Source organism: Myotis nattereri, assembly GCF_964212035.1.
Source record: "Myotis nattereri genome assembly, chromosome: 4".
NCBI classification, from domain to species: domain Eukaryota; kingdom Metazoa; phylum Chordata; class Mammalia; order Chiroptera; family Vespertilionidae; genus Myotis; species Myotis nattereri.
The window spans coordinates 33333402-33346474 of NC_138079.1; the positions used below are offsets into that span (position 1 = coordinate 33333402).

Below are 13073 nucleotides of genomic sequence, written 5' to 3' on the forward strand. Positions count from 1 at the left end.
AGAGGTTAAAAGATATAATGAAAAAATGAGGGAGGGAAGAATTTGTTCTAGGAATGAATCATAGTCCACAAAGTCAGGTATTCAAGAAATGTAATTTTCAGTATTTTTAACTAAATGTTATTTGTACTTAACAAATATGTAATGGATATTTGCTGAATGAATGAATGAATAAGTGATTGAGTAAATTTAATTTTTTTGAGCCCTCTTTCTGTTGGAGACTAGAAACTAAATCTTAATCAATACACAACTTTTTCTCTCCTTTCCCCCTAGGTATGCGTCCTCAGTTTCTAGGTCAGCATAATGAAAGGTGTAATGAATATTTGGCGTGGTTGACACCTACTAAGCTGTCTGCATGGTTACTTTACTTTCTTTCTTGTATTGAGTGATTGATTGACAGTACTTTAACTGTCCACTCAGTGCTAAGTCAGTGCTATCTTTTGCTGCTCCTTCTGTGCTAAGCATGAGAGAATTCTGAGACCTTGCTTCCTCCTTGGACTATATTCTAGAGATTGGAGGTTGTGGGCTTCCTATCAAAACCCAAAATCTGATGGAATTTCTTATCCTGTCCATTATTCTCCGATTTAGGTGAATATGTTGCATAGTGTTCTCTCAGAGATCCCCCAGATTTCTGCCCAAATCCCAAAGAATCTTTATCTAGTATATGTTGAGCATAGGAGATGGGGAAAGCAGAAGCAGGAAAAAAAAAAAAAAAACTCTTCATTTCTACCATTTATACTCAGAATCCTGGCTTTTGAAAATCAAATGCCAAAAATTTAATAATTTCTTTGTTATTTACATACTGCTATGCCATCCATTCCTTGAGGCAATCAAACATTATCTATTTCTGCCTGAGTGGAGAAGGGTCATGGATAACAAGGTCCTGGAACAGAAAACACACTGGTTAATATATAAATGGAGGAGCTTTTTTTGCTACAAAGATACAAAGAAAATAAAGAAGTAAGTAATAAGGCAGGAAAAGAGGCCCAAGAGCTTTAGTAAAGAAGAGAGAAGACTGAAAGAACTCTTTACTCTCTAGTAATGAGTGACAGGCTGTGGTTTTGAGCAGCTGCATTTAGTGGATCTGGAACTGATTGACAGCTGTAAGGATTGGCACTGGAGGCTGAGAAATGGCTTTTATTATAGATGTGTTCACTCTCCATGGTAGCTCATAGCCCAGTGGGACTTCTCACCTGCCTGGAGGCCAGAAACACGGATCTTTGACTTCTTTTTTAAAAACTTCAAAAGAAGTTGCGAAATGCAAATAAGAATAAAAATGTGAACTCAAAGGATATGATTATTTTAAGACTTAAGAGGGGAAAAATCAAATTTTTCATCATAAAACCAGTGCCTCCTCCTTAACCAAAATGAAAATTAGCTGTTGCTGATTTTGGTTTCAAAATATCTTAAATTTTCAAGGCAACCACTCTGGTTCAGGTCCTTGGTACCCATTCCTTAATTACGGCCTCTTTCTGCCACTTAAGACTCACATTCTTATAAATATACTAGAGGCCCTGTGCACTCACCTGGCCTGTGGGGATCAGGCTAAAACCAGCTCTCCGACATCTCCTAAGGAGTCCCGGATTGTGAGAGGGCGCAGGCCAGGCCGAGGGACCCCACCAGTGCAGGATCGGGGCCAGGGAGGGATCGTGGGAGGGCTCCAGGGCATGTCTGGCCTGTCTCACCCAGTCCTGATCGGCCAGACCCCAACAGCAAGCTAACCTACCGGTTGGAGCATCTGCCCCCTGGTGGTCAGTGAGCATCATAGCGACTTGTCAAACAGTCAGAGGGACAGTTAGCATATTATATATAGAGAGATTTTTCTTCTATATATATAGATCTTTCATATATATATGTGTAGTTCTTTTTAAAGAACTAGTTCTTAGGCCTTACTAGCTTGATATGTTCACTGCAGTATTCCTAGTGCCTTGTGTATCTGTGCTATGTACTGAGTTGTGTCCTCCCAAAATTCATCTGTTGAAGCTCTAACGCCCAACAAGATAGGGATTTTAGGAGATAATAAAGATTAAACGTGGCCATACCATAGGGGTGGAGGGGGTGGTCACATAGGATTGCTGGCCTTGTAAGAAAAGGAAGAAAGATCTCTGCATGCACAGAGGAAAGGCCGTGAGCGCAAAGAGAGAAGGTGGCCATCTGCAAGCCGGGAAGGGAGCTTTCCTCAGAACTCACCATATTTGGCACCCTGATCTTGGACTCCCAGCTTGAAGACAAAAATAAATGTTTGCTGTTTAAGCTACCCCGTCTGTGGTATTTTGTTATTGCAACCTGAGCAGACTAAGAAAGCCTGAAATAATGCTTATTAACTCACTCAATAAATATTTATTGATTGAGGGGGAAATTAGCAGTGCTGTGTTCAGGAACATAATGAAACTTCTCAGGCTAGCAAGGAATGGTCTCTACTGTAGGCTTTGCCGATCATAGTCTCTGTCACGACTGCTTAGTTCTGCCATGGTAGCACAAAGCAGCCATCCACAGTGCAGAGGCAAAGGAGCATGGCTGTGTTCCAGTGAAGTTTTAGTTACAGAAACAGGCAGCAGCCTGTCTTTGGCCCATAGTCTATCACTTGCCCAGTCCTGATCAATAGCACCTGACACACCTTATCTCTCCAAGGAATATTTCCTATTCCTTATTGGAAAAACCCTGTGTAGTCAGACTGACAGGTGCCTCATCCTCACTCTCCATGGTTTCCCCATCCTTTCCTCTTAACTCAAATTTCCTTTCCACTTTTACCCTTCATTCCAATTTCTATTCTTCCCTCCAGGTCCAGGAGTTAAGAAAAAGTAAATAAAGCATAATCCATGCCCACAAGGGTCATATAAATGTAATAGAGGAGGACATATGTAGAACAAGTGTGCTTGATGTAGAAGTATTGTGGAAGGTATCAGAAGAATAGTAGGGGCCTAACAGAGGGTGGAACACTTTTATAGGGGCCAGAGTAATAGAAGGAGAGTGATCAGGCGTCAGAGAGGAATCAGACTGAGGGGAGGAGCAAGTCCACAAAGACAGGAAGGGGGAAGGCAAGCAAGGAGGGGGGGGGGGGGGGGAGGGAGAGAGAAGCTGAAACATGAGAAGATGAGATGAGATAATTTTATTTATGTAAAATACGTGTGTACCTAGGTTAAAAATAAGAGGAAAAGATAGATCAGTATCTACTGATACAGGTACTCATGATATGTTGATAAGTGAAAAGGTAGCAGCGTGTTTATGTGCACATGTGCTTTTATATTTTGTGTGAGCCAAGATAAGGTATGAAAGGTCTTAACCACTGTTGTCTCAGGGATGGTTGCTTGTGAAAAGTAGGGAGTTAGCAGGCAAGTGGAGATGGTTATTGTGAGTTTAGCTCTAAATATCAGAACCTTGTCTGACAGGAGCAGCAGCCCACACAGACTAAGACAATCATTATACTTAGCAGGAAATTGAGAATCAGAGTGATTGAATAAGGTTAAGGTCACAATAACTTATTTAAGCCACAGGTCTGTTTGACTTTACAGCCCAAATTCTGAACCACTTCTCTATACTGCATCCATAAAATTTCATACGGCGGTGGGGGTAGGACAAATGGAGAATCTTTAATCCTGGGTCTGGTATACCTAACACTTACTAATTAGTGCTGGTTACTTAGAGATACAGGTGTGCGTAGTATGCTTAGGTGTATGCTAGCATTTAGCGTTCTAGAAAAAGAATAATGGAGATTGTGAGTTTTCTCGTGTGTTTTCAGTTTCTTCTTTACAAGGTAGTATTTCTGTCCGTTTGAATGTCACAGAAGCAAATGTTATATGCTTTTATAAATATTTTCATTCATTTTAACAAAATATAAAGTCAGTCTCTCTTTTTTCAAGGAAACTAATCTCATGCTGAACTAAGAAAAATTGGTTTTGCTTATGTTTTGCAGACTTTGACTAATGACATGAATACAGATGATGAAAATGAATATGTAGAAGAAAAGGAAAGCTACATCTGTGCAGTGTGTCTGGATGTTTATTTCAACCCATACATGTGTTACCCTTGCCACCACATCTTCTGTGAGCCCTGCTTACGGACTCTTGCCAAAGACAATCCTGCAAGCACTCCCTGCCCACTATGTCGGACAATTATTTCCAGAGTCTTTTTCCAGACAGGTAACTGTTCCCTTTCATTAACATGATTGCCTCTGTATTCTCTTTGTTCCAGATCTTAATGTATTTTATAAACTACTAGAGGCCCGGTGCACAAAATTTGTGTGTGTGTGGCGGGGGGGAGGGGGGGGCAGTTGTCCCTCAGCCCGGCCTGCACCCTCTCACAATCAAGGACCCCTCAGGTAGGGTCCCTAGGCCTGGCCGGTGATCAGGGCCTATCGAGGCTTTCCTTCCCCCTGCTGCCAGCAGTTGGCCCTGCCCCCGCCACTGCCACTGCTTGCCATCTGTGCAGCTCTTCCCCCCTCCCCCACCACCGGTCGCCTCCCTCTGCAGGCGACAGGTGTGGGGTGCAATTGCTTGGCTGGCCCGGGCCTCCCTCTGCGGGGTGATTGCTGGCTGTCCCCACACACCCACCACAGCATCGCTAGCTGGTGGCCTGGGCCTCCCTCTGTGGAGCGATTGATCATGGGGCCCCCAGAACGATCACCCTGTAGAGGGGGGCCCCGCCCACCCGCCACAGCACCACCAGCCAGGTGTCCTGGGCCTCCCTCTTTGGCCACTAGCCGGGTGGCCTGGGCCTCCTTCTGTGGTGCGATCATTGGGCGTTGGGGGGCCCCCCAACCAATCACATTGCACCCGCCTTGGCAGGCCTGGCGCCAGTGGGTGTCATAGCGTGGTCATCTGGAAGGTCATCTGGACGGTCGTTCTGCTGTTCGGTCATTCGGTTGATTTGCATATTCTTTTATTATAGATCATGAGAAAATTATTGAAAATCATATACAGTGTAACATAATTTGTTACTCTCCCTCGTTTATAAAACAGTGTTTGCCCAACTCATAGAACTCTGTTAGAATCATAGGATCATAGGTAAGAATAGTTTCTCATCTTTTTAATCCCTTACTCTATGCTGAGGTCTTTTCTAGATCATCCTAAGTAGCTATTTTTTAGTCTTTACGTGGACTTCTCCAGTGTCAAGGATATTCCATTAAAACTTGAAGCAGCCCTATTGATTGTTTATTCCTCATATCTACCTTCCACTATTACTTATTCTTTGGCCCTTGTTATTATCTCTGGAGTATCAGGATATACCTTTAAATGTCCGAGAAAAACTATTATGCCTTCCCCCACACTCCAGATCATCTCAACCTTCTTATTGTTCTTAAGGTCTTTCTTCTTAAATGAGAAGAAAGTAAAATTGGAGCAAGGATTTGTTTATTTTATTATCATACAAAGATGGAATATAAAACAGTATTTAAAACACACTATAGATACAGAGACAAAGAAGTATTAAACAGATTGTCAAACTTCAGTGGGAAAGCAGGGGAGGGTGGGGGGGGGGGACTGGTAAGAGATCAACCAAAGAATTTGATGCATGCATATAAGCATAACTAATGGACACAGACACTAAGGGGGTGGGGGCATGTGCCGGGGAGGCCAGGGGGAGGTCAGTGGGGAGAAAGGAGACATATGTACTACTATTTGTAATACTTTAAACAATAATAAATAAATAAATAATATAAAATAAAACTTACTAATGAAGAGAGAAAAAGCTAATGAATGTGGATCATAGAGAACTGCCAAGAAAAGAGGGAAGAATGATAGAGGTGAGCAGAGCTAATATTTACTGAGTGCTGCACTACAGTGTGCTAAATGTTAAAGGAAAGAATGTCTATCTCCACATTCTTGCCTCAACCACAGAGGATTTGATGGGGATCACAGTAAGTACAGTAAATTGGAGAAAACACATGGTACATTTTTCTCCCTGAAAAGAAAATCCAAGGACCCACCTGCAAGGGGGAATCAGATTTCGAAGATAAGCTTTGCCTGGCCTAACCCAGCCAGCTGCATGACAACTAGCAAACCTGGTTTTAGGCTTAGTAATCAAATCATGAAGAGAAAATAAAGCTTCACCTCTTTGGTCTGCCCAGTGCATGTAGACTGGAGCACAAAATCCCTGAACTGAGCTTGGGCAGACCTGGGGATGAAAGGAGACAAAAGGGCATGTCAAGCATAGTGACTTTACCCAATAGAGAAATGTGATTGGGACATTAAGCTGTCATCAGTCTCACTACGCAAATATCTCTCTCTCTCCCTCTCTCTCTCTCTCTCTCTCTCTCTCTCTCTCTCTCTCTCTCTCTCTCTCTCTCTCTCTCTCATTCTTTGTTGTTTCAAGTATTACATATGTCTCCATTTCCCCCCATTGCCTTCTCCCCCGCTCCCAAGCCTTCAACACCCATTGTCTGTGTCCTTGGGTTGTGCATATGAGTTCACTGGTTGATCTCTTACCACCCCCCACCAGCCCCCCAGCCTCCCCTATCTTCCCTCTAAGGTTTGATGGTCTGTTCAATGCTTCTCTGTCTCTGAATCTATTTTTGTTCATCAGTTTATGCTGTTGATTATATTCCACAAATGAGTGAGATCATGTGATATTTATCTTTCTCTAACTGGCTTATTTCGCTTAACATAATGCTCTCCATGTCCATCCATGCTATTGCAAATGGTAAGTTCTTTTTTACAGCAGCATAGTATTCCATTTGTAGATGTACTACTGTTTTTTAATCCACTCACCTGCTAATGGGGCATTTAGGCTGTTTCCAAATCTTAGCTATTGTAAATTGTGCTGCTATGAACATAGGGGTGAATATATCCTTTCTGATTGGTATTTCTGATTCCTTGTGATATATTCCTAGAAGTGGGATCACTGGGTCAAATGAGAGTTCCATTTTTAATTTTTTGAGGAAACTCCATACTGTCTTCCACAGTGGCTGCACCAGTCTGCATTCCCACCAGCAATGCATGAGGGTTACTTTTTCTCCACATCCTCGCCAGCACTTGTCATTTGTTAATGATAGCCATTCTGACAGGTGTGAGATGGTACCTCATTACTGTTTTGATTTGCATCTCTCAGATTAGTGACTTTAAGCATGTTTTCATATGTCTCTTGGCCTTTTGTATGTCCATTTTCGAAAAGTGTCTGTTTAGTTCCTTTGCCCATTTTTTGATTGGACTGTTTATCTTCCTTTTGTTAAGATGTCTGAATTCCCTATAAACTTTGGAGATTAAACCCTTATTGGAGATAACATTAGCAAATATGTTCTCCCATGCCATGGGCTTTCTTGTTGTTTTGTTTATTGTTTCTTTTGCTGTGCAGAATGGGCAGATTACTCTTTCTTTCCTTGGGAAGAACAAGTAAAGGATGGAGACAGTGAAGAAAGCAGTTCCATGAGAGGGCAGGAGCTCACTGGAGGCTCCTCATTTCTGGCTTATATTGATGTGGGGAAAGCGGTTCTTTCTAATACCAGATCCCTTGGGGTCTTTGGAGTGAAAAAAGTGGAGGTACCAATGACATCCTTTCTCAATATTATCTCTGGCTATTTGTATGAGAAAGCATTTACTAGAAGCCTGTTTCAATAAGAAGCATTTAGACCATGTACACAGCGATTTAGACAGATGTTGTCCCTGCCTTTCATGATCTAATTTAACACTGATAATTATTTTAAAATTGCTTTCCCTAACATCTTAAAGCAATGATGATTCAAGTGTTCTTTTGATTCATTTATCAAAACAACAAAGATATAATTTCCTTTATTTTCAAAATCAGTTTTTTCTAACATAAATCATATTGAGAATACATATTCCACTGGAATAAGTATTTGGTTGTGTACTATAATATAGAAGCTGTCAGTAATAAAGGGACTATTCCTACTTAATTATTTATACCCTACCTCAAAAGAATTGAGGTGCTTTAAAGATATAATTAATGAAGTAGCAGCACAAGGGGATGTATTAATTGAAATAGAATATAAAGACCAGGTGAGAATGGATGGGCTGATAAATAAGCCATATGGCCCTACATTATAACTACAATTAGATATGAACTACCTGGTTTTAAATAATCTGGCTGCCTAGGGAAAATTAAAACTATGTACACAATTAAATGATTCTCATGATTCATGAAAAGAAACATAGCATTTCCTAAAGGTGAGCAAAGATTTTTCTGGCACTTTAAAGGGAATTTTTCATGTGATTTCTCCTAGAGGATATATTAGAAAAGCTGATACTGCATTTGCTCTGAGGATTTTTTAAGGTCGTCACCTACTTGGTATCCTCAGGTTTTGCATCTGCGGATTCAACCAACCATGATCACTCCTGAGCCTCCCATGATTTTACTCTAACTATTCTGTTGCTACATCCCTAACACACTATTATTCCCCATTTTTTTAATGTGCCTTCTATTTCCATCTTTTAGTCTGCAATCTTCTTAAGGGCAGGAGATATGTCTTATCCACCGCTGCATCCTCCACGTCTGGCAGAGTATCTGACGTATAAGCTTCACAGTAGATGCATGTCCTATGTTGACATAATCAAAGTTGCCTCAAATATGAATTTGGGAGAATTTCATTTGGCTTGACTTACAAAGAAAATTGACTCTAGTTTCGTCTTCACTGTCTTAAAGAGATCTGACTATATTACCAAAATATTACAACAATTATTTTTTGTGTTCTTGCCATTTTACTCAAATTAATGTTTTAAAATAGTTTGCTTTTGCTTTCTTCTAGAACTGAACAATGCCACAAAAACATTCTTCACTAAAGAATATTTGAAAATAAAACAAAGCTTTCAGAAATCCAGCTCTGCTAAGTGGCCCCTACCGAGCTGCAGAAAGAAAGCATTCCATCTTTTTGGAGGTAAGGAAACTAATTAAAAATAATAAAAATAAAAAAGGTCTGCTAGCTTTGTACAAGCTTTCTTTTTAAAGCTGTTTCCTTCCTGCCTTAACAGTGTTACCAGAAACATATTTCTGAATTGATCAATTTTAAGTAAGGATTTTGCTGAAAGCTACATGTGTACACATGAAGAAAATGGAGACTATGCAATACAAGCAATAATTGGGAGAAACTCATTAAATTTACTTTGCCTTGTGGTCAGTAATGTTTAATTGGGTAGGTAATGAAATGTGTCTCAAAAGTAAGAGATTTGTCTACTTAGGTTTAGTATTTTGCAGTTGTCTCACAAGATGAGGACAAGTAGTTCGTGGCAGAGCCTTGTCTCAGAGGCGTCTAGTGGACCAGGAAGACCAGCCTCTGTTCAGGTCTAACTGGCTCTTTGACCTCAGGGATATCATCGAAACCTCTTCTTTGTTTCTGTCTTCTGATCTGTTAGATGGGAATAATTATATCGGCCCTGTCTCATTAATGGAGTTGTTATAAGGATCAAATGAGCTAATGTGAAAGCACTTCCTAAATTATAACAAATTGCACTACATAGAAGGAATTATCAAAATACGGGCAAGGCAATCTATAATACCTTTTCCACCTTTGAGAATTTCTTACTGTTTATACAGTAACAAATGATCACACAATATGAGTTTAAAATATAATTTCACCTTTTATAAAACCATGGTATGTCAGAGAATGATCCATTGTGCAGTTTTAGTACTTGCCCTTGATGATATTACGGGGTCTGGGAGGGAAGGGTTAGATGTGGGATATGGGGAACTGTGATCTTCAGGGAACAGGAGGGACTTTTGTAAAGAAGATGGATAATAGCACAGCAAGGACATCAACCAAAAGGAGAAAGAAACAGAGCCTGCATGCTTGAGGTAAAAAAATTAACTGATTTACAAACTCCCTAAGGTTTGAAGAAAGTAGTTTAAGGATCAAATATAACTTTATACAGTGGTTTGAATGAAGAAAGTAGTTTAAAGCCATTATATAAGCACATATATTTTAAAGTGATTAGTATCTGCAGAAACTCATTATCCAAAGAATTGGGGTAAAAATATTTAAAATGTATCACATTTTGCCCCAAATATGAAATAAAATCTAAGAAAATCAGTCTTACTTAAGGGATTTTATTCTAAAGAGAGAATTTATAATATGAATTATGTGTTTTAAAATATTCCTTTGTATCCTGCCTTCTACGATACACCCAAATTTTAAAAAGAATGAAGCACTTTGTGATCACCCCATAATCTCCTTCATTTTTTGTATTCGTGGGTGCTGATGCTATAATTTAAACAGTTACTTCTTTGTGGTTTCATCTTATTTGTCCTCCACACAGAGCTCAAGTTTTTATGGAGGAGTTCAAAGTAGCTTTATTACACAACCTAACTTAAGCAGTAGGTTACTGTTAGGGGCTCAGGAAGAGCCCAGCTGTCAGGCTCAGTCAAAACTGAAAGAGTTAAGCCTTTAACCACTTGGTGCAATGCTATAAGCAAGAGTCTGAAACCGAAGGAAATGCCAAATCCCCCTCCCAACAGCCCCCTCCCTCCGTTCCATTTCCCCCTGAACCACACCCTGGTCCAGAGTCAGGCGGGTCAGCAGAGGTGGGGATCACCTCACTGCTGAGGGAGTTCCGATCAAAAGGCACCGGCAGTCTAATGGACCCTGAGGTTTGTAAGGGCTTTTGGTTGTTGTTTTTAGGGGATATTTTTAGTGGGGGGGAGGGGGTAGCAAATGAGAAGGGCTAGGAGTGGAAAAGTCCTGGGTACTAACTCAGTCAGAAAAAATGTCTTGAAGGTTTCCCCCTTCTCGCAAAGAGAGTTCAGCAGAGGTGCCTGGAGAAGCCCTCTCTGCCAGGGCTTCACGTGAAGGACCTGGGGAGGAATGAGGCGCTGGGCTAGGATGTCAGTATGTGAACCAGCATCACTGGCGAGGGGGCCTGAGGCCTTGACTGCAACTCCTTCAGAGACGATAAGCCCTGGCCTGGCCGCACACCAAGACTGGTGTGGGAGGCCCCTCTCCCTGCGAGGCCTGCCAGGGAAAGCCTCTGTAATTGCCACACACAGGATTTTCATCCCACACTGGACTCCTCAGTTATCAGGGTTACTGTGCCCCTTCTGTATTTCTTTGTTTGCTTTCCGTTCCCTGAATTTTGTGTCTATCATTTCTTTATATAAGTATACATGTGTATACTTACCTTCATTTAATTTTGGTTGTCTTTGAACATTTGCAATGTTAATGTATATATTCTTCTACATACGCGTTGTCACTCAGCATTATGTTTCTTGGATGCATCCATTTCAGGAAGTGTAACCACATTCATTTATGTTTACTGCTATACTGTTGTTCCTCGTGTGGACATGGCACCATTTACTAGGCATCCATTCTTCCTGATGATGAGCAGCTGAGCTGTCCAGGTTTTTGTTGTTATAAACAATGCTGCTATAAACATTGTCTCTCTTCTCCTGGAGCATAAGAGTTCCTCAGAATATATTCCAGTAGAAAACTGCTGGGTCATTAAAAAAAAAAAAAAATCTTTAACTTAATTACCTAAACCAAACCATTTTCCTAAATGACTCTATTGATTTATCACCAGCTTTGTCTACCACATTTGATATTTTCAGTCCTTTAGCTTTTGATGGTCTGATAGGTATAAAATGAGATCTCATCAGCATTTTAATTTCTCTAATTATTAATAGGAATTGAACATACTTTTATATGTATATTGGGCAATTGAGTTTCTTCAGCTGTGATATTCATTTCTGAATTTTGTCCATTTTCCTATTGTGTTTTTCTTGTTGATTATTGAGAGTTTTTAAAATATTTTTGGTGACTCCTTTTTCTGTTAATTATAAGAATGGCAGCTGTGGTCTTTTCACTTTATGATATCTTCCAATGAATTATAGTTCTTCATCATCTTTCTGGTGTGTATTATCTCCTTAAGATATTCTTTATCCATTCCCTGAGTGTTTCTTAAATAGCTTTAAAGGTCTTTGGAATTGATTTGTGGTGGTGTTTTGTGGGATTAGGGGAGGGGGAGCTGCTGTGTTGTAAGTGGGGATCCAACTGCTTGGGGGATTTTTCTGTTTAGTTTTTTTCTAACTATTTATTGAAAATAATTTATTTCCCTACTGATCCTCAATGCTAATATGTCATATTTTAAATTTCCATTGTGTGGGTCTATTTCTGAGATACCCTTTTGTCTTAATTGCTAAAGTTTTATGTCCTGACATCACCTTTTAAAAACTTGTTTTTCTGTAAGAGAGCCTTGGCTTTTTTCTTTTTGGGTTTTAAAACCAGCTTGTCAGGTTCAATGGAAAACTATGTTGGCTTGAGTGAGGGAGGACCTATTCAATGTATTAGTCAACTGGGGGGAAAATGGACACCTTTTAGTAATAGCTTTCCCTATCCACTCATTGGTTTTTCTCCTTTTATTGAGATCCTCTAAATCTTTTCATCTTATAGTAAAATCTTACAATTTTCTTTACAAATGTCATACACATTTTTAGGTTAGAGATATTCCCATGTACTTGCTGTGTTGTTGTTCTCCTTGTTTTCTGAACATTGGTTACGGGGGAGAGTTGTGCCTGTCCTGCTTCTTCACTTACGGCATACCATCCTCACTAGACTGCCCCCAGTCCTACTTTCCATGAGGTTGGGTTTATTTATCGTCTGTTTGTATTCTTATATAATGTGTACTATTGGTTTTTGTGCATATATTTTTAATTTATGGAAATGGGAGGTTTGGTTTGTTTTTGCTTGAGCCTGCCTTTGTATCCTTTTTAAAGAACAGAGCCACACTGGTATTTTTTTTTTTTTTTGCACTTAATTTATTTATTTTTTTATTTATTTTTTTATATCTACCATATGTATCACACTGGTATTATAGTATATAGTTATATTGTGTTTGCAGATTAAATTGTCATGCTGTGAAAGTTTGTGTTTTTAATTTTCTTCCCTTTTTATTATTTTATTATATTTTAAAATTCTTTTTTTCTTTTTGGTTTTGTATGAAAGGGAGATTTAAAAGGTTTGATTCCCAACCTGTTTCTTATCTTTTTCACTTAGCACTAGACTTTTAGATCTATCCAGGTGGCTATGTGTACCTCTAATCTGTGGGTTCTAATTAATGCTCTTCTGAGGTGTGTATCTACCTCATTTTTCCTCTCTATTCACTGACTGGAATCCAAAATACCTCCAACTCCCTGCAACTAAA

At 39.8% G+C, this 13073-nt stretch overlaps 1 protein-coding gene across 1 annotated transcript in view; it reads left to right on the forward strand.

Moving 5' to 3' along the window:
• RNF180 (ring finger protein 180) overlaps window positions 1-13073 on the forward strand; it is a 93808-nt gene that overhangs the window by 68240 nt on the left and 12495 nt on the right. Inside the window, exons 5-6 of the mRNA XM_081089107.1 lie at window positions 3911-4136; window positions 8693-8821. Coding sequence (XP_080945233.1) covers window positions 3911-4136; window positions 8693-8821 — 355 coding nt within the window. The remainder of the gene's footprint in view (window positions 1-3910; window positions 4137-8692; window positions 8822-13073) is intronic.